The sequence below is a fragment of the Bos mutus genome, chromosome 10 (genome assembly GCF_027580195.1).
Source record: "Bos mutus isolate GX-2022 chromosome 10, NWIPB_WYAK_1.1, whole genome shotgun sequence".
Taxonomy (NCBI): domain Eukaryota; kingdom Metazoa; phylum Chordata; class Mammalia; order Artiodactyla; family Bovidae; genus Bos; species Bos mutus.
The window spans coordinates 488,072-508,050 of NC_091626.1; the positions used below are offsets into that span (position 1 = coordinate 488,072).

Here is a 19,979-nt window from a genome sequence, read left to right on the forward strand (position 1 = left end):
GCCCGTCTTGATTACTTTCTGCAGTGAAGTGACCATGGAAGCCACCCCTCTGTGGACACTTGCCCATGACTAGCCTGTGTTCTCCCCTTCCCCTTTTTCCCAGGGAACTCACTTGCCTTGTCTCCATGGCTCTGTTTTCCAGACAGTGGAGGAGATCGAGGGGGTCCTCGGCCGGGACCTGTACCCCAGCCTGGCAGAGGAGCGGTCCCGGTGGGAGAAGGAGCTGGCGGGGCTGAGGGAGGAGAATGAGAGCCTGACGGCCATGCTGTGCAGCAAGGAGGAGGAGCTGCACAGGACCAAGGCCACCATGAATGCCATCCGGGAGGAGCGCGACCGGCTGCGGAGGAGGGTGAGTGCCAGTCCCTGGTGGGGAGGCCGGCCCAGAGGCCGGCTGCTTGAGCCACGGGCGCCCTGAGGGTTCGGTGGCATTTCTCCTCTTGTGAATCACCATACCTTTCTGGGTATGAAGTCATTCTTGAGAGTCATCTGAAAGTGCTGAGGCGTGCAGGTAGGATATTTTTTTAAACACTCTTCTCTGCAATCAGCAAATCTTCGTGGATGCAAAAATTTATCCTGGCGCAGTGATTCTCAGCCATTCTCTGGGTACTCACGTCTTCCCCAAGCTTAGATAAAAGGTTCTAACTTTAAGGTAGGCAAATAATTCGGAGAAGGCAATGGCAACGCACTCCAGTACTCTTGCCTGGAAAATCCCATGGACAGAGGAGCCTGGTAGGCTGCAGTCCATGGGGTTGCTAAGAGTCGTACACGACTGAGCAACTTCACTTTCAGTTTTCACTTTCATGCATTGAGAAGGAAACGGCAACCCACTCCAGTGTTCTTGCCTGGAGAATCCCAGGGACGGGGGAGCCTGGTGGGCTGCCGTCTATGGGGTCGCACAGAGTCGGACATGACTGAAGCGACTTAGCAGCAGCAGCAGCAGGCAAATAATTTATAATTTGCAAAAATATAAAGAATTTCTACTTTGCAGTTTCTTCTGATCATGTTTCTTTAGATTTATAGTACCTGCTCTCATATATCCATAGTGAGTCTAATATGAAATGTCCTTTACACTCATTAGAGTTAATGTGAAAAAGTCAATCAGTCATGTCTGACTCTGTGACCCCATGGACTGTACAGTCCATGGAATTCTCCAGGGCAGAATACTGGAGTGGGTAGCCTTTCCCTTCTCCAGGGGATCTTCCTGACCCAGGAATCGAACTGGGGTCTTCTGCCTTGTAGGCAGATTCTTTACCAACTGAGCTATCAGGGAAGCCCATTAAAGTTAATAGTCCTATATATCTCTCTCTGTGTGTGTATGTTCTGAGTGTGTATATGTAATTCCTTGTAGTCACCTCTGCCTGCTTAAATGGCCCTATGACCCAAACAGGTTTGAGAACCAGTTTGTTTGGTGGTTGGTTGGAAATACAGCTGTTACTAAAGGAGTTGATGTTTCAGGATAAAATTGTTTGGCAGAGTTGTTAAGCACTCACTTTTCCAAAGATAGAGTTTTTTCTTAGGAACCCACAAGTATTTCTTTGTGTGGCTGTTCATTTGATCTGTCATTGGACTGGAGGTGAAGCAATGAATTCTTTGGTCAGAAACAGTTCCCTTTGAACTTCGCTTTGAATTACTAGGCCTGCTTTATTTACTCTTTCTCCATCGTGGCAGAATTAGAAGCTTGCTTTCTGTTGTGCTCTGACTGGTGATTTTGCGCAGAGGAGGAAAAAGATACACCTTGGTCTTGCCATCGCTCTTTAACCTGCTTCACCAAGAGCAGCGTGTGTACATCATTGTTTCTAATCCCCACACAGTGTTCATACTTGACATTGTGCATGAATATGAAAGAAAGCCCTATTTTTGAATGCTATCAACTCTTTTCCTCATTTGTGGCTATTGCCAGCATTTCCTAACGCTCATATCTGAGTGTTATTTTGTCTAAACTCACATGCATAAGCTTATTTTCAGAACCCAGCTGTATCGGATGCCAGTCCTGGCAACGGCAGGTGTAAATCATTGCAGTCAGCAAAGACTTTATCTGGGCAAGCTGAGGACATTTACTTAGTGCTAAGGCCCACAGCGCATGTAATTTCCTGGGTTACATTCCCTGATCATTATGACTAATGCCCTAATTAGGTGTGCTTGCTTTTAGCACGCACATTCTGTTGGTGCTTGCTTTGTGAAGGAAATGTTGGTCTTAGGCCTAATTACATATTGTGGTTTAGAATAAGTTTCCTCCTCGAACTTGAGATACTGAAGCACAAGACTGCACTTGATTGTGACTAGCAAAGGAGAAAAAACCAGTTTCCCTTCATTGAGTATTCTCTCCAGCTCTGGAGGACAGTCTTAAGGACAGCATAGTCTCATGGTGTCACACTCTGTGCCAGGGCTCAGTGACTGCTTGGGGCCACAGAGTGACCCCCCAAAGCCACTGTGAGTCTCTGGGAAGTTACCTACGCTCTCTGTGCCTCAGTTTACTCTGCTATGAAATGGGGATAATAATAGTGCCCAGTGCGGGAACACTATGTAATCCTCATGAATTATCTAAGCGCTTGACTCACGCATGGCACATAGAAACTGCTCAAAAACTATCCATAATTGTTTGGGGTGAAGTCCAGAGTTACCTGTTTAGTAGTCTGGAAAGATTAACACCATACCACCTTTTTTCCCTAAGAATCCATATAGATTTGAATTCATAGATGGACATTGAATAACTGCAGAGACACCCACAGATACACATACATACATTGTACTCAAAACTTTTATTCTGATCGCATTTATTATCATGTAAGTTCTGTAGTTAATACAACTTTATATCAATGTATATGTTTATATTTTAATTACCTCCAAATAAAAATATATTAGGGAACTTGTATGTCTTCTTCAACTGGCAATTCCCAGTTTGTATATGTACCCATGAATTAGATTTATTTCTGTTTATTCCAAGACAGTTGTGGGTGTCAGAATCTGCTCAAGGCCGTTGAGTGCCAGTTTGCTGGATTTTACATGCTGGATGACTTCTGCCTACCATGACCCAGTGTATTTCATTTCCCCGAGGAGGAATCTGTCTTCTGTGGCTGGTTGTCTTCTCCTCGTGATGTACAGCTCTGAGGAATGGCTGAGGTTTGGTCAGTTCCATCCTTGTGGTTCCACGTGATAACATGGCTGGTTTGCCTTTGTCGTCTTTCTGGCCACTCAGAATCCACAGTTCATCAAAGTTGCCTGGAAAGCAGGTTGTTGTTTTTTTTCCATTGCCCACATTCACTGTATAGAATTTGAACTGATCAGATCAATAGGATTGGTGCTTACCCCCTTGCCTGTAATTAAACAGAGTGCTCTTGGTAGATTTTTTGAGCCTTGTACATGATTTAATTAAATTAGACCTTTAATGTCAGTGAGCAGATTGGGCTACTTGGCAGAGCAGTAACTAAGGAACAATAGGCAGACAATTTTTATTATTGGTCCCAGCTCATTATTAAATGAGATAATCCTTTATTTCTGCATGCTCTGTAATAGAACCACTCATTTCCTCATGCATAAAGAAATGAGTTTAATTTAGGCAAAGTAAAATTAATTACTCTAGAAAGGGAAGCACTTGGCTTTTCATTCATTTATTAATTTTGTAAACATGACTGGTCTTCTCCTCTGTGCTGGGCAGAGGGAATATACTGATGAACGGGATACAGACGCTGGCCTTGGGGATGTTTGGCAGACAGGCAAGTAAACAAGTCTTTACAATAGTTGTTGTTGAGTCACTAAGTCGTGTCCAACTCTGCAGCCCCATGGACTGCAGCATGCCAGGCTTCCTTGTCCTTCACTATCTCCCGGAGTTTGCTCAAACTCAAGTCCATTGAGTCAGTGATACCGTCCAACCGTCTCATCCTCTGTCTCCCTTTTCTGCCCCTGCCTTCAGTCTTTCCCAGCATCAGGGTCTTTTCCAATGACTCAGCTCTTCACATCAGGTGGTCAAAGTATTGAGCTTCAGCATCAGTCCTTCCAACGAGTATTCAGGGTTGATTTCCTTTAGGAATGACTGGCTTGATCTCCTTGCAGACCAGGGACTCTCAAGAGTATTCTCCAGCACCACAATTTGAAAGCATCAGTTCTTTAGCGCTCAGCTTTCTTTATAGTCCAACTCTCACATCCACACATGACTACTGGAAAAACCGTAGCTTTGACTATGTGGACCTTTGTTGGCAAAGTAACGTGTCTGCTTTTTAATACACTGTCTAGGTTTGTCATGGCTTTCCTTCCTAGGAGCAAACATCTTTGAATTTCATGGCTGCAGTCACCATCCACTGTGATTTTGGAGGCCAGGAAAATAAAGTCTGTCACTGTTTCCACTTTTCCCCCTTGTATTTGCCATGAAGTGATGGGATTGGATACCATGATATTAGTTTTTTGAATGTTAGTTTTAACCCAGCTTTTTCACTCTCCTCTTTCAACTCATAAGAGGTTCTTTACTTTCTGCCATTAGAGTGGTGTTATCTTCATATATGAAGTTATTGACATGTCAGCTGAAAGGAAGCAGGAACACAGAAGACACCCTGAGAACTCATAGAAAGGATCAGCCTCTCTCAGTTATGTATTTTTTTTACCTAATTGTTTAGGTCAACTGCCATGTAACATAAATGGTCAGTGTGTTCCTCAGATCGTTCAGTAAAGCAAACTGGATGTGACCACAGGCTCATGAATCTGTGTCCCATTGAATCATAGCCTTGAATCTGAAACAGGTGACACACATTCCTTCTTCAGAACGTCCTGCAGTCAGTTATGTTTTATTATAGCAAAAATCGATTAATATAAATCAGAACCAGCCAAACTAAGAGACACATAGGTGACGTCTGAAAGAGGTCTGAAAACAAATCGTCCCGCTGTCTTCTTCCCCTGGAGTCCTAAAAGCTTTGCGCTGTGATGTGTGGCCACAGACAGAGGTTTGCCAACCAGGGAAGTTCAGCCAAACTTTAAAATCTAGGGTTCTTATTGGAGCTGAATTATGTAAACGTGATTGATTGATCCTTGGCCTATGAACTCATTTCCCAGTTCCTTTTCCTGGAGAGGTATCAGGCTGATGGCTTTGGGTCGCCTTTGTGAGTCAGCAGGGGTGGCGCTGCACTGAACCCCTGTGGTCAGTCTCGTGCAGAAGGAGTCTTGTGAGTGTGGCGGTCCAGCACAGCCCTGCTCGGGCCCCTGTGCACACGCAGGTGTGGCCCTCATCCCCGTGCTGTACTCAGCGTCCTCCTGTGTGAGCCCGAGACCCACGCCTAGAGCCGCCGGTTCCCGATCCTCTGGCGCCTGTTTCTGACTACTGAGCTGCTTCTGAACACCCAGTCGAATCCGCCTTCAGTATTCACCCAAGTTATGTCCAAGGGCACTTGGCAATCAGTGTTCATGCTTAAGGGGGCTAGAGAGAGAGGAGTCTAAATTAAATGAAAAAGCCTGCTGAGAAAGATTAATGACCTTAAAGGTTGACCATGTGTTTTATTATATCCTTCTTTATACTAATTAATTCATTTATAATATATACTTATTATTAGGCTGCCCGCCCCTACTGGGAGATAAGATGTAAAGCGTCAGGCTGAGGTGTCCAGAGCCTTGTCTGCCTCCAAAACGGCCATTCACTGCATCTCCCATTGTAGGCTACGTTGGGGCTTTCCTGGTGGCTCAGTCAGTAAAAAATTTCACCTGCAATGCAGGAGACCTGGGTTCGATCCCTGGGTTGGGAAGATCCCCTGGCAGAGGGCATGGCAACTCACTCCAATATTCTTGCCTGGAGAATCCCCGTGAACAGAGGACCCTGCGGGCTACAGTCCATAGGGTCGCGAAGAGTCGAACACGACTGAGCAACTAAGGACAGCACAGTAGGCTACATCAGTGTCGCTTTGGAATATTTAATGAAAAAATCAGTAACCGGAGATATTTCTGGAGGTGAAATTGTTGACACTTTTCAGAGGTTAAATAAAGATTCCTCTCCGTTTTGCCTTATTTGGCCTTAGATCTCACATGACCTCTTCCCACTTTGTCTCCCCCTCTGTGATACTTTTTTTGTCTGGATATTGAAAATGCAGGACTGCAAAATAGTCCTTCATGTTTACTGTGAATTTTATTTAGATTATAGCAAATGCAGATCAATTTCATAATCGTTATGGGGGCAGGGGCAGGGGATAAGGACCTACCTGGATCAAAGGGAACTTGAACACTTTGACAGTGCTGTAGTTTATTTTTCTAACAGATGTATTCTTACAGTTATGTGTTGTTTAATATATATAGATACATAGAAGTAGAAGAGGAGCTAATACACTAAAATATTAAGAGGCCAAGCCTAGGCCATGAAAAGAGTCATATATTTTCTTTCTACTTTCCTTTAATTTTCAAATTGAAGAAACAAAAAGTAAAATATGAATTATGGAATGTGATCGGCATCTCCCAGCCTTAATAACTTGATATCCACACCGAAGCAGTTATTCTGTTTTGTCCTTGATGGAAATTTGTTCATATCTTACCTTTTCTATTTCCTCTTAGGAGTTTCTTTATATGAGGAAGAAGATGCCAATATTTGCTAAGTTCAAATTCATAAAATACTTATTTAAAAAAACAAAACAGCAACCCTGAGCTGAGAGGAGGCGACCTGGTCCAGTCTTCTCCTTCCACCTCAGTTCGGGGGTCCCAGCTGGCTCTTTTCTGAGTGACTGGAGAGGATAGGATACACAATGGTAACAAAGTAGCCTCCCAAATGAGAAGCTTATTTCCTGCTTGCACTGCACATCCAGTGCAGGTCTGAAGAGGAGCACACAGCTCTGTTCCGTGTGTTCCCTCAGGAACCCAGGGTGATGGTAGCCTGTTCCCTAAAACATCACTTGAACAGACTCCTCCTCACCTGAATGCTTCTGTTCACAGCCCATGGACCAGAGCTAAACAGATGCTCCACCTCACCGGAGAGGGGCTGAGAAATAGGAAGGAGCCGTGTGTTGAGCAGTAAATGTTCCTGGTGATTGATTTGCTTCGAGTATGATACCAGGTAGACTTGGACGGGAATGCAGGTGCCAGAGAATCAGGCAGTTTCATGCATCCATCCTGGAGTGGCTCAGAACATGTGTGACAGCATCACTGGGAAACTCTTCCAAAGGATTGATGCTCGGGCCCTTCCATGAGCTATGAATCAATGAATGGGCTGTAGGACCCTCACACACTTCCCTGCTGTGATCCTAGCAGAATCCAGACAGTAAGCGGAAGGCAGTATCCTTCAGTCACCCGCTGTGTATGTTCCAAAAGCCTCTCCAGACATCTTTACCTGCTCCCCATAGGTGGAGTGAAAAGAGAGAGGACACCCCACAGCCTTTCTGGCACTTTCTATTCATGCCTCACCCGCTTCTCCAAGGGCCACAGTGTGGTGGTGAGGAGCCCTGCATCTGAGACAGGAATGGTTCCCACCCCTGTCTTCCACTCATCAAGGTCACATGAGTGTAAGAGGGGCTGCAGAGAGGGCTGTGCGTGTTCTAGAATCTGGGAGGACACAGGATCCCTGGGAATGCAGAGGCAAGGAGGCATTGCCCGGGGTGGGGGAGAACTTCCCGTGCTCATCTGTTGAAGAAAAATAGTTTTACAAGGTGCCACCTACCAATGCATTTTTTTTTTCAGTGCAATTTTGATTGTTTATCTTTAAGAACCTGTTAATAATACTGATAGTACTAACATTCTTTGACCGCTTTTAGACTAAACATACCCCTCTTGTACTAAAAATAGATACCTTTGAAGCAAAGCAGGATGGTAGAGCCTGAATTATAATGCTGAATATGTTTTGAGCATTTACTAGTGATAAGTGATGATGTATGCACATCTCATTTAACCTGCACCATAATTCTAGGAGAGGTACTATTATACCCTTCTTAGACATGAGAGGCCCGCGGAAGTTTAATGATCCTGGTCTATGCTGACATTAACTCTCAGCATCAAAACTTAGGCTCTGGTAGCCTTGCAGTGGGATGAAGCGTTCACTTTTCTATTGTTTGGACTCCTTTCCTATGTTCTGTCTGCTTTTCCCCATATCATCTGCTTCTACCCAGACTGGAAGTAAAGCAGCCTCTCTTACATAACGTGGGTGGCAGACTCCTTAGGGTACGACACATCAGTGTCCCTGGTATCCCAAAACAAAACCAAGTGAAGACAAAACAAGTTTGTTTCATAGACAAGAAGCTGTCTGTGCACATATTTATCTTGATGTGAGCCTGACAGAACATTTTTGGCAAAACTTGTCTCCCCTCTTTTCTGTACTTAGAGGAAGTTTTAAGAGAGATCCATGGCAGAGAACCCACAAAACTCTGATTTTTTCATGTCTTCTTTGAAAACAGTTTCTAAATGGGCTCTGTGCACACCTGGAAATTGTGCCATGGAAACTGTGCCATGGAAATGGTGAAGCAGTTTTTTTAGTTGTGGGTACCAGTGTTGACTTATCCCTCCCTGTCTCCCTCCTTCAGCCTCCACTCCAGTGAGGAAGTCCAGCTGTGTAAAGGCAAGCTCTTGGCTGTAAAGCAAGTAGCTGACAACATTTGTTTGAAAGCTGGTCAGAAATTAGGAAGACAGCCAAAGCACTGACCTTTTTCCCCAATGCAGCCACTTAGATAATCCGGTCCAGGTTCCTTCGTGGGCTTTCAGACAAAAGAAGAACGAGGTACACCCATCACCCTTCAGAGAACAGAAATGCAGCTGAGTTTGCTTTCCTCCTTATGTTCTATAATTTCTTCCTCTTCTGATTCAGCTGACTCAAAATTGCCCTGAACAATAAAATACTATTTTGCTGAAACAAATCACATTTGTAGGAATAAGTGTATATTTTCTATAAGTAAAGTCTGCTTTCTCATTTGCTTGAGGGCTCCAAAAAAGAAAAGTCTTATAAAATCTCCAGTGGGAGACAGTGGTTCTCTGCCAACACAGCCCCAAGCCGAGCCTCGAAGGGGCTGCTTTCTGAGGCCCCCGGTGCTCACCACCTCAAGCTCATTCAGTAGAACTTTTCCAGCTCAGCGGTTCTCAGCCATTTCCAGTGTACAAATCATCTGTCTCCACCAGCTCCATTACACAGCAAAATTATGAATTACAACCTAATTGCCTGAAATTACAACTTCCCAGTGACCAGTGCTCCATACCATCAGCGGAACACAGACTTGTTCCTTTATGGCTAATAGCAATGCTTCTCCTCCTACTCAGGAGTCCAGTGCCACCTCTCCTTCCTGCCTGTCACTCATCTGTGCCCCACGTTCTCAGCTGACTCCGTCAGAGGGCTTGGGCGTCTCTCTGAGCCCCTGCAGTCGTCCTGGGGGTGCACAGGCCCAGCAGCTGGCCCTGCTTGCAGCTGCCCTCACCTCCCTGTCGGCGACCTGCACCCTTTCAGGAAACCCACCACTGTGACGCCTCAACAGCTCCAGCCCGACTCTCCGTCCTCACCAACATCTGGCTGCTACAATCTCTTATGCCCCTGAGCGCCTAGCTTTATATTTACTTCCTTTCATTTGTTTGTTTTCATCTGGCCTGCAGGGCCCAGAGATAAGCTAATTACATCCCTCTGTTAAAGCAGACACATGGATCCTGAAAAGGCTCGCTTTTATTTACTGCTTTTCTCCCCAACTCTCTTTCCCTCATTTTACGTGCGTCCTTATGCACAGTGTTGTGTTGTTCATTTCCATCCGTTGTGTTGTGCTGCACATTTCTTTCTTTGTTTCTGACTTTAAGGTCTGCCCATGGTACCACGTATGCATGACGTCTAATGGCCTCCTGACATTTTGTAGTGTCCCCACCACATTTACCATGCCCAACGTCCAGACCTCCCTCTACCACAAACAGTGCCCCGGGGCATAGGCCACGCATGTGTCCTCTTTGGTCCTGTGTGGGAATTTCTCTGGATACATGTCCAAGAGTGAGGTTGCAGAGTCCCCACACGCACCGCATGGCATGTGCGTGTGCTTGAAAGTGAACGTGTTAGTCACTCAGCCATGTCCCACTCTTTCTGATCCCATGGGCTGTAGCCCCCCAGGCTCCTCTGTCCATGGGGTTCTCCAGGCAAGAACACTGGGGTGGGTTGCCATTTCCTACTCCAGGGGATCTTCCTGACCCAGGAATCAAACCCCCGTCTCTTGTGTCTCCTGCTTTGGCAGGCGCGTTCTTTACCACTGCACCACTGGGAAAGCCCTTATATCCCTGACAGTTTTTGTGCTTATCATTTTTCCCTTTATCACATTCTTTTTTGCAATTTAGTTTTCTTGTTCCTGAAAAGCTTGTGTGTCCTTGGGAAGTTCTTTCAGCAAAGGTCTATAGGGGCTTAATTCTTAATCTTTGAGATTGTCTTTCTTTTTGCCCACACTCTTGACGATAGGTGTACAGTTTCCTGTTGTCGCTGAGACAGATTACCACAGTCAGTGACCTAAGATGACACGGATATATTATCTTCTGGTTCTGGAGGTCAAATGTCTGAAGTGTGTCTTGCTCACTAAAATCAGTGAGGCATCAGGGCTGTGTTCCTTCTTGGTTCAGTTTCCTTGCCTTTTTCTATGATTCCTGCAAATTCCCTTCTGCCATGTGAGATAATTTATTCACAGATTTCCAGGATTTAGGTGTGGACATCTTTGGGGGCCATTACTCAGGCTGCTATAGTAGTCTAGCTACGTCTTGGGTTTTCAGGTGACAGTTTTATTTGGCAATATCCGAGATTGTATTGAGGCTGACACTGTGTCAGACACTGTTCCACGTGTTGAATATAGTAGTGAGTGAAGCAGACCAACATCCCCGCCCTCAGAGCTTAAGGTGTCGCTCCCACCAGGCAGCTTCAAGATTCCCTGCTTACCCTTTCCCTTCCACCTACATTTGCAGTGCAGTGTTTCTAGATATGCAGTTTTGTCATCCTCTTCTTCCGGTTAGCACCAGCTGCATAACAAACCACCCCAAATATGGAGCCCCCAAAGAACAATCGTTTATGACTATCTGCATGTTTCTGGGGATGACTGGCCTCCAGTGGACAGTTCTCTCTTGGGCTCAGATGTGCTTGCAGTCAGAGGGTGGCCGTGGCCAGTCATCTTGAAGGCATGCTTCCTTTGTCTGGTGGGGAGGCTGACCATTGTCTGGACCTCAGCAGGGACTGTTGGTCAGAACACCCACAAGCATCCTCTCTGTGTGCCCTGGGCTTCCTCACAGCAGCATGTTTGGCTAGTAAGGGCCAGCACCCGGCGAGAGAGGTAGGCGAATTGTATTGCCTTTTCTAACCTACCCTTGGAAGTTACGTGGCATCACTGGCACAACTATCTGTTGATCAGATGCCGGCTCAGGCCAGGCGTGTGCAAGGAGAGGGCAACTGGAGTTGTTTTTGGTTGCCCTGGGTCTTTGTTGCTGCACTTGGGCTTCGTCTGGCTGTGGCAAGTGGGAGCCGCTCTTCGCTCCAGAGCGCGGGCCCTCATTTGTGGGCTCGGCAGTTGCGGCCCGCGGGCTTAGTTGCTCCCGCATGTAGAATCTTCCCAGACCAGGGATCAAACCCATGTCCCCGCCACTGGCAGGCAGATTCGCATCTACTGTACCACAAGGGAAATCCTGGAGTCCACTTTTTGATGGAGGGACTATCAAAGCATTTGCAGACATATCTGAAAACTTCCACAGCTATCTAGCACCTGACATGATACTAAAGTCTCAGGACTACATCTGGAAAACTCACTTCTTTTCTTTTCGAATATTGTTTCTCTGTCATTTCCTGTGTTCCTGTCCTCTGGAACTCTTTTGGAAGTGGGTTGGAGCCTCTCAATGACACTTGCATTTTTATGTCTATTTAGCTGCCCATGGTATGTTCTGAATTCTTTGTGCTGTGTTCCTGTTCACTATTTCTCTTTCCAATTTTATTGAAAAACACTCTTTTCCACTCTTCCCAGTCTAGAGCTTAACCTGATTTCACTTCATTGACTATATTTTCCATGGGTTTTTCTTTTTCATCTGCCTATTCTTGCTTGATATCTGCCTATTTTTATTTCACAACTTCCTATTCTGTACAAAAATTACTCCTTTTATCTCTTTACAGGCCCTAAACGTGTTTATTGTGCTGTGGTTTACAGGTTGCTTTATTCTGATCTTGTCTCTGTTGGGTCCGTCTCCTGATTTAGCCTGTCTTGTCTCATCCTCCTGTCCCTGACGCCATTCTTCCATGTCAGTCAGCTCCACAGTCCTGGGCACCGTTGTGGGAGGCTTAAGTCTCTCCCAGTTCCCTGATGATATTGGGGAGTTTACCAGTTAGATTTCTGGGGAGGAGAGTGGTCTGGCAAAATCCAGACCAGTTTCCACTGTCAAGATTTGTTGTTGTTGTTTAGTCACTAAGTCGTGTCCAGCTCTTTTGTGACCCTATGGACGGTCGCTCACCCAGCTCCTCTGTCCATGGGATTCTCCAGGCAAGGATACTGGAGTGGGTTGCCATTTCCTTCTCCAGGGGATCTTCCCAACCCAGGGATGGAAGCTTCATCTCCTTCTTTGTTGATGGGACCTTCACCACCGAGCCACCAGGGAGCAGTTCCCAGGATCGGGGGGCGGTGCACACAATGTGGAGCCAGAATAAGCCTGGACCCCACACTCTTGGGTCCCGAGGCTGAGGTGCTGGTTTCTCTGGTTTGACTCCCACACAGCCTGGACTGCCTTCCAGCTTCCTGGGCAGTGCCCTCGGTCCGCTGTTCACAGAGGGACCTGGCAGGGAGCCTCCCAGCTGGATGCAGGAGCGTCCGCTCCAGCGGCCTAACCTGCCGCGGTCCTGGGTCCTCTCCCCAGATCCTGGCACATTCACTCCACGCCCTGCTCACCCCTCCCCAGCTGCCTGAAGCACCAGCTCCCTCCTACCTCTCTAACCTTATTTTTCGCTTCATTTCTGGCACCTGGAGATTTTACTGTCTGTCTTTGAACCCTGGCAGTGAATTTCTTTCTCACTGTTCCTTTTTATGCCGCATTTCTATACACTCTTAATAGGAAGCCTGCCTGTTTACTTTAGCCACAGCTGTCATACACTGGAAATTTTCATTGGTTCTGTATACAGTCACACCCCCCGTCCCCTGTTTGCAGCCCTGCTTCTCATTCTTGTCCTTTTAGTACCTGCCAAGACCACATCTAAGCTACCAACCTTGTGTGCAACAGCTCCCCTTGTGCAGTTGATGGAATTGGGCTTTTTCCAGTCTGTCTTTCATCAGTGCTCTTCCTTGCACTCTGCCTTTAAGGAATGCGCCCAAGTCTTCTTTCTGCTAATGCCCCAAGCACATTCTCTTCACTGTTACAGCTTTTATTCCTTGCTGACATTTTCATGAAGTCTCCAGGGTTTGAAGAAAACAATGCATTGACTCAGTCTCCTGTCTAAAATCAAAGAGCTGAGTCTGCAGTGTGCTGTGTAAGCGTTTCTCCTTGCCTTCTCTTTCTCCCTCTTTGGGTTATAGGTCACCTTCCTTTCTCTTTTTTGACAGCTACTATCCCCTCCCTCTCTCCTATCAGAGCACCTTAACTCTAAGACAGACAAAAGCCATCAGATGGAAGCCGCCTCTTTTTTCATCCTCAACTGCAGTTCGCAAACACACCTTTCTTAGTACCTTCATGTCCACAGTTGAGCCTTCAATCCAACCAGCTGTGTGGCCTCTCTCCGCCCACCTCCACACTTATACCTTATCCACACGCAGAAGCCCAGTTCTGGTCTCTTTCTCTCAGATCACATTTCTACCATTGACTGAAATCCTTCACACGCCTGATGGTTTCCTCAAATGCAGTATGTCCAAAGTTGGCATCTTGTTTATCTCTGAAAACTCAGCTTCTTCTTATGTTTTCACCATTTTGCCAAGTACCGTGATACGCAGAGTCATTCCAGCCACAAGTTTGTCTATCTTTATCCTTTCTTAAATTGTTCTAGAACTGCATTGACCAATACAGTAACTACTCACCACGCACGACTGTTTAACTTGGAGTTTAATTAAAATAGAATACAATTAAAAATAAAGTTCCTTGGGAACAGTAGGCACATTTCATGTGGCTTATGGCCACCGTAGCAGACAGTGAGGCTAGAGAACACACCCGTTACTACGGGAAAGGAAGTTCTGTTGGATGGTGCTCTGGGGAGTGCTAGCCATTTTTGCTCCCGCTTCACTGACAGTGTTTGAGCCCTCATCATTGATCTCACATGCAGCTTTGACTCACTTCCTTTCTCTTCCTCATTCCAGTCCATTCTCTTCTCTCATCAGATGATCTTATGAAGCCCTTTTTGCTCTTCGGGAAGTCATTGAGCGTTAAGAGAAGCGGAGGGCTGGCATTTTATTGTCATTTCCTTCCTTGAGCCTGTCAGAGCTGTTTTCCTCTTTATTCGCTTGTTAAACAGCTCCTCAACCTTCAAGATTGAAGGCCAGTGTTTCCCACTCCGGGAGGCAGAGTAATGCTTCTTTCACGTGCTGACACTTCTTGTCGGTGTCCCTTCTCGGAGCCCACGTCACGAGAAGTCTGGCTGGACTCTGAGCCCCTGAGACACAAGACTGTCCCCTTCACACTCCATCAGGATTCCAGGGGACGTGACAGACACACTCCTCTTCTGGGCCTCTAGAAGCAACCTGGCTACATACTCACTCTAGAAGAAGCGAGGAAATGGCCACTGAAATCATGTTCCATTGTCTGATGTTGAAGAACTCCAGTGGGAAAGGCTATAAGGGTATCGGCACATCTATCAGTTCCTAGCTTAGATGTGCTTTGATTTCTGGCTATCCCCAACTGCAAGGCACGTATTTCATTGAGAGAAATATATTTTCTTTAATGAAATATCTTCAGTGAAAGATGAGTATATTAGGTGATGACCTCAAACTTGGTGACATAAAACAACAACAACGCATTCTCTCACCATTCTGGAGTCTGCAAAATCACGGTGTTGGCGAGGCTGCACTTCCTCCATGGGCTGTGGAGGAGAATCCTGTCTTACCTCTTCCGGCTTCTAGTAGCTCCCCCGGTGTCCTCTAATTTGTGGCCACTCTGCCTCCATCTGTACACGGCCTTCTCTGTGTTTCTGTGTCTCAAATCTCCCTCTCTTTTTTCTTATAAGTAGACTTAGGGCCTGCCCCAATTCCAGGAGGGTCTCATCTTGAGATCCTTGATGTAATTACATCTACAGAAACCATATTTCAAAATAAGGTCCCATTCATAGACTGGGGGTTTAGAACTTGGATGTGTCTTTTGGGTAAGGTACACAATTCAACTTACTGCAGTGGGTAAGAACAAAAGCAAGGATGCTAATAGCTGTGTCTCTCCCCTCTCCCAAGCCTTACCTAAGCTCACAGTCAGCAGATTGGTTTTAACCTTCATTTCTGTTCAGTTCAGTTTAGTTCAGTCGCTCAGTCATGTCCGACTCTTTGTGACCCCATGAATCGCAGCACTCCAGGCCTCCCTGTCCATCACCATCTCCCAGAGTTCACTCAAACTCATGTCCATCAAGTCAGTGATGCCATCCAGCCATCTTATCCTCTGTCATCCCCTTCTCCTCCTGCCCCCAATCCCTCCCAGCATCAGAGTCTTTTCCAATGAGTCAACTCTTCGCATGAGGTGGCCAAAGTACTGGAGTTTCAGCTTTAGCATCATTCCTTCCAAAGAAACATGTATTCATCTAAATTAAGATCCCACTTCCCAAGCAAGAGAGGAAAAAGGACTTTTTAACTCAACTAACTTCCATGAAGGCTCACTCCACTCCCTTCAGCTGGATATTTTTCACTGCCTAACAATTATCATTAAGTAATAAAGCATAGGCCAAAATAAACATGTTTATCATCCTTTAGTTTTCAAAGACATTCTCTTAGCCCAAAGCTTTTAATATGAAAATAAGTATTTAGACTCAGAATTTGAGGTGTGCATGCCCACGCACAAACACACCATGGAAAATGACCAGACGCTATGGTCTCTGTAGAGTGAGAAAGAACATGGGTACTTTTTTGTCTTCATTTTCCACTGTCATTTAAATTTTCCACAACAGACATGTTGACTTTAGTGACTAGAAGAAGAAACATTTTTTATAATTTGAGTCGTTTTAATGATGTTTTTATAAAATGCCCAGGGCCATGCTTTACGTTTTAAGAAGAGAGATAAGTGGGCCAGTTGGGATTCCTGGAACCCCAGACCACTGATTGTTTGGGGAGGGATTTAGACACTCTTAGGGCTTCCCTGATAGTTCAGTTAGTAAAGAATCCGCCTGCAATGCAGGAGACCCCAGTTCGATTCCTGGATCAGGAAGATCCCCTGGGGAAAGGGATAGGCTACCCACTCCAGAATTCTTGGGATTCCTTTGTGGCTCAGCTGGTAAAGAATCCACCTGCAATGCAGAAGACCTGGGTTCAGTCCCTGGGTTGGGAAGATCCCCTGGAGAAGGGAAAGGCTACCCACTCCAGTATTCTGGCCTGGAGAATTAATTCCATGGACTGTATAGTCCATGGGGTCACAAAAAGTTGGACACAGCTGACCAACTTTCACTTCACTCCAGATACTCTTTAGATTCAGCAGTGGTGGTAACACTGTTGCTTATTCAGGACCTCATCAGACTTTCACAGCGGTAGAACCTGAAACCCGCCGGTGGTTTTCCCGGTGCCAGGAAGCTGGCCTGATGGAGAAACGCGTCCTGCCCTCGGCCGCGGGCACAGAGAGGCACAGTTGATCAGGACCATCCCACAATGAGCCCTGTAATCTCTCAGCAGCAGTCCCACTTGACTTTGACAGCGTGTGTTTTTCTGGTGTTTAGACGGCTTTGAGGGCAGCCCTGGGTGTGGTTCTTTATGGGGACGATGCACATTTCTGTTAACCCGCAGTTATTGGACGCCACCACAGAGCCAGCTATTGGGCACTTTTCAGCTGTTTCACCATTGAATGCAATTTGCTCCGAGGGAGTTTTCCTATCTTGGCTTCTCGTATGCTGATGAATTATTGAAATTTCAATTACTTTTGGTTCCCAATTTAGCAGGGTGGAGACATCCAAGATATTAAAGATGAAAAGCTCTCCAGTCGCTTTTAGACAACGGTTTGCCTGGAAGGCCTCAGGGCTGGCAGCCGGGCGGCTCTGCTCCGTGGTCTCTGAGATGTCAAGTGCCGTGAGGCCTTGGCCGCCCACAGGTCACTGCCGTCAGCCGGGTGCACCGGCGTTGCCTGGGCGCTTGTTGGACACGCAGACTCCTAGGTGTGGTCTCCACCTGCTGATCAGAATCTGCGGTGGGGCCTGGGCTCTGTGTCTTAACAAACCCTCTGGAACATTCTGGTGCACTGATAGGTTGGGAAACCCGGGTTTAGATGTCCTGGTGCTGATTCTTCCCATTAGGGTCTGGTGCCCACGTGTAAGGGCCCTTGGGTGCTGCAGTCAGTGTGCCCTTTAAGACTGACACCGTATACAGTGATCAAACTGTGATCCGGGTCATCGGAAAGACCGGTTTCTAATAATCATCTTCACTTGCTTGGAGCATTTCTCCCTTTGGATGTCAGTGAGCCATAACCATAGAGAAACAGAGTTGGGACATTTAAATTCTGTGCAGGTAGATGTGTGTTCTAAATGTAATTGAGGGGGCTCTGGGTCGCTCCACACTGAAGGGCTAATTAGGTATTCCTTCCTTCTGTCCCCGGGATAATCCCATCTCGAAGTCCCTTGGGAAAAAGCCATGGGTACCAACTCCCTCTCATCGCCATAGCCTCTCCTCCTTCCCAGAGCAGGTCTCTCTCCTACCCTGTGCATATTAATAATTTGCCGTTCTTCAGACACAGCCTGTCATCCAAGCCGGTCTCCCCACTCCAGCCCCTCAGCCAGTGCCTCACTCATCTCGTCCATTACAGCCCTGTCCACCTGGGAGGCTGTGCTCAAAGACAGTTCTGCAGTGACTTCAGGTGGAGTCACCTTCTTCCTCTTTCCTGCTTCCTGCACACCCACCCTGGATTGATGTTTATAGCATGAGCATGTGCTTGAAATGATCTCTGTCCTCTGAACTCCATGCAAGTACAAATTTCATCCTGGGTTCCATTTCTTGTGCCATGTGTACTGAGTGAGCGAACATCCCTTAAAGATGGCCCTTCTCCTTGTGCTGGAAGCTTCCAGCACCATAGAAAACATGTCCCCCTCCAGCTTGTGAAGCGCAGATGCTGGCCAGCCCGTGGCAGATCCAGTTAAGAACATCAGTGCCCTTTGTGTGGACTCAGCTGACTTCGGTTTTCAGGGAAGCTGGTTTCTTCGTGTAAATGAAAGCTTTGTCCTCCCCCACACTGGCCCTTCTGCTCTTTGGGCCGGGGGAGCCTGCCGCCATGTCTGAAGGTGTTGTCATTTCAGGTTCGAGAGCTTCAAACTCGCCTGCAGAGCGTGCAGGCCACGGGCCCCTCCAGCCCTGGCCGCCTCACTTCCGCCAACCGCCCCGTTAACCCCAGCACTGGAGAACTGAGCACGAGCAGCAGCAGCAATGACATCCCCATCGCCAAGGTGAGCTCCGGGGACACGGCCGTTATCGGGCAGCCCCAGCCTTTGTGCAGCAGGGCCGCTGTGCCAGCATGCAATTAGCTCAGCGGGCCCTGAGGGGCCTCCCAGGGTCCTGCGTAGGCCTCCCGTGCTGGAGCTGCAGGAAGAGATAACCCACTAATAGTTTTAAGTCTCTCTCGGCTGCAACCTAGATGCCAGCTCTCATTAATCAGCGGGCCAGAGCCTGTCCCAGCTGACAGGTCATTGTGGAGAGTGAGATGTTTTGTCATAAGGTGGGTAGAGAGTTGTTCTTGAGGATCATGGTTCAGCCCAGGAGGGGAACCCTGAGTAATGAACCAATGATCTACCTGCTCCCAGAACCGACAGCCCTGCCAGCAGACAAATAGATGACAATGATGGGCAGGCCTAGCAGCTGTGAGAAGTAGCCCCTCCATTCTCAGCCACAGCCCCCGACCCCCTTCCTATGCTGAGTCCACCCCAGAGAGACTGCTGACACGATTACATATCCTCTTCCTGGTAGCCCCGCCAGTCTCTGCAACAAGGTTGGTTGTCAGCCGTCAAGTTTATGAAGTCTCACCAGTGCTCCTCAGCCAGAAGTGATTTTTGTCCCAAGGGCTATTTGGCTATGTGGACACCTTTTCGATGGTCACACCTGGAGTACTGTGGCTAGAAGCCAAGGTGCTCATAGTGCACAGAACAGTCCCCCACAGCAAAGAATGTCCAACTCAAAATGTCAGTGGTACTAACGCTGAAAAACCATGAGTTAATAAGCAAGTGGCAGAAAAATCAGACACGTGAGTCGTTTTTAAGAACTGATGGCTTAGTTGCCAAGGTTCAAGAGTAGCCCTGTATAAACACAGTCTCAGTAGTTTATATGGGGAGTGGCGTGTGTTGTTTTTCAATCATTTGTTTTGTTTTGTTTGTTAAGATCGCCGAGAGGGTGAAGCTCTCCAAGACCAGGTCTGAATCTTCGTCATCTGATCGGCCAGTCCTAGGCTCAGAGATCAGCAGCATCGGGGTGAGTGTTTATGAGTTGCAAAGGGACATGTCACATAGGAGAACTACACAATGGCTCGTCCACGACAGAAGCACTGCCCAGGGGCCCTCCAATAAACCAGGTGATTGTAATAGGAAATCATACTTGATTTCCTTCCAAAGGGTCAGGTTAAAATGCTTAGTGGTTCGCCGGTAGTGAATTACCCCTTCAGCTTTAAAGGGAGCTTTTTGTTTCTCTAGTTGAAACCATTCAGAAAGAAATGATTGAGGTCTTGTTACTGGCAATACAGATCAAAGTCTTGAAATACTTGCTTTATATCACCCTGCTTCCCCAGAGACCGAGTGAGTCAGGAAGCTCTAAGAGAACTTGATTATTCGCACGTCCCTCTTGAAAGGGAAGGTGCTCTCCACTGAGCAGGATCGCTGCCTTTGAAGTACAGCCGATGCTGGGACAGACCGGAACCTTCCAGCTCAGTTCTGGAGTTTTCTTTTGTAGAATGCCGAATACCCTGGGGCTGTGAACTGATGAATA

At 46.9% G+C, this 19,979-nt stretch overlaps 1 protein-coding gene across 2 annotated transcripts in view; it reads left to right on the forward strand.

The window, feature by feature from the left end:
- Positions 1–19,979, forward strand: part of MCC (MCC regulator of WNT signaling pathway) — a 533,449-nt gene that overhangs the window by 456,569 nt on the left and 56,901 nt on the right. For both annotated transcript variants that reach the window (XM_070377172.1, XM_005902721.3), the window contains 3 exons: positions 143–349; positions 18,308–18,454; positions 19,380–19,469. In XM_070377172.1, coding sequence (XP_070233273.1) covers positions 143–349; positions 18,308–18,454; positions 19,380–19,469 — 444 coding nt within the window. The remainder of the gene's footprint in view (positions 1–142; positions 350–18,307; positions 18,455–19,379; positions 19,470–19,979) is intronic.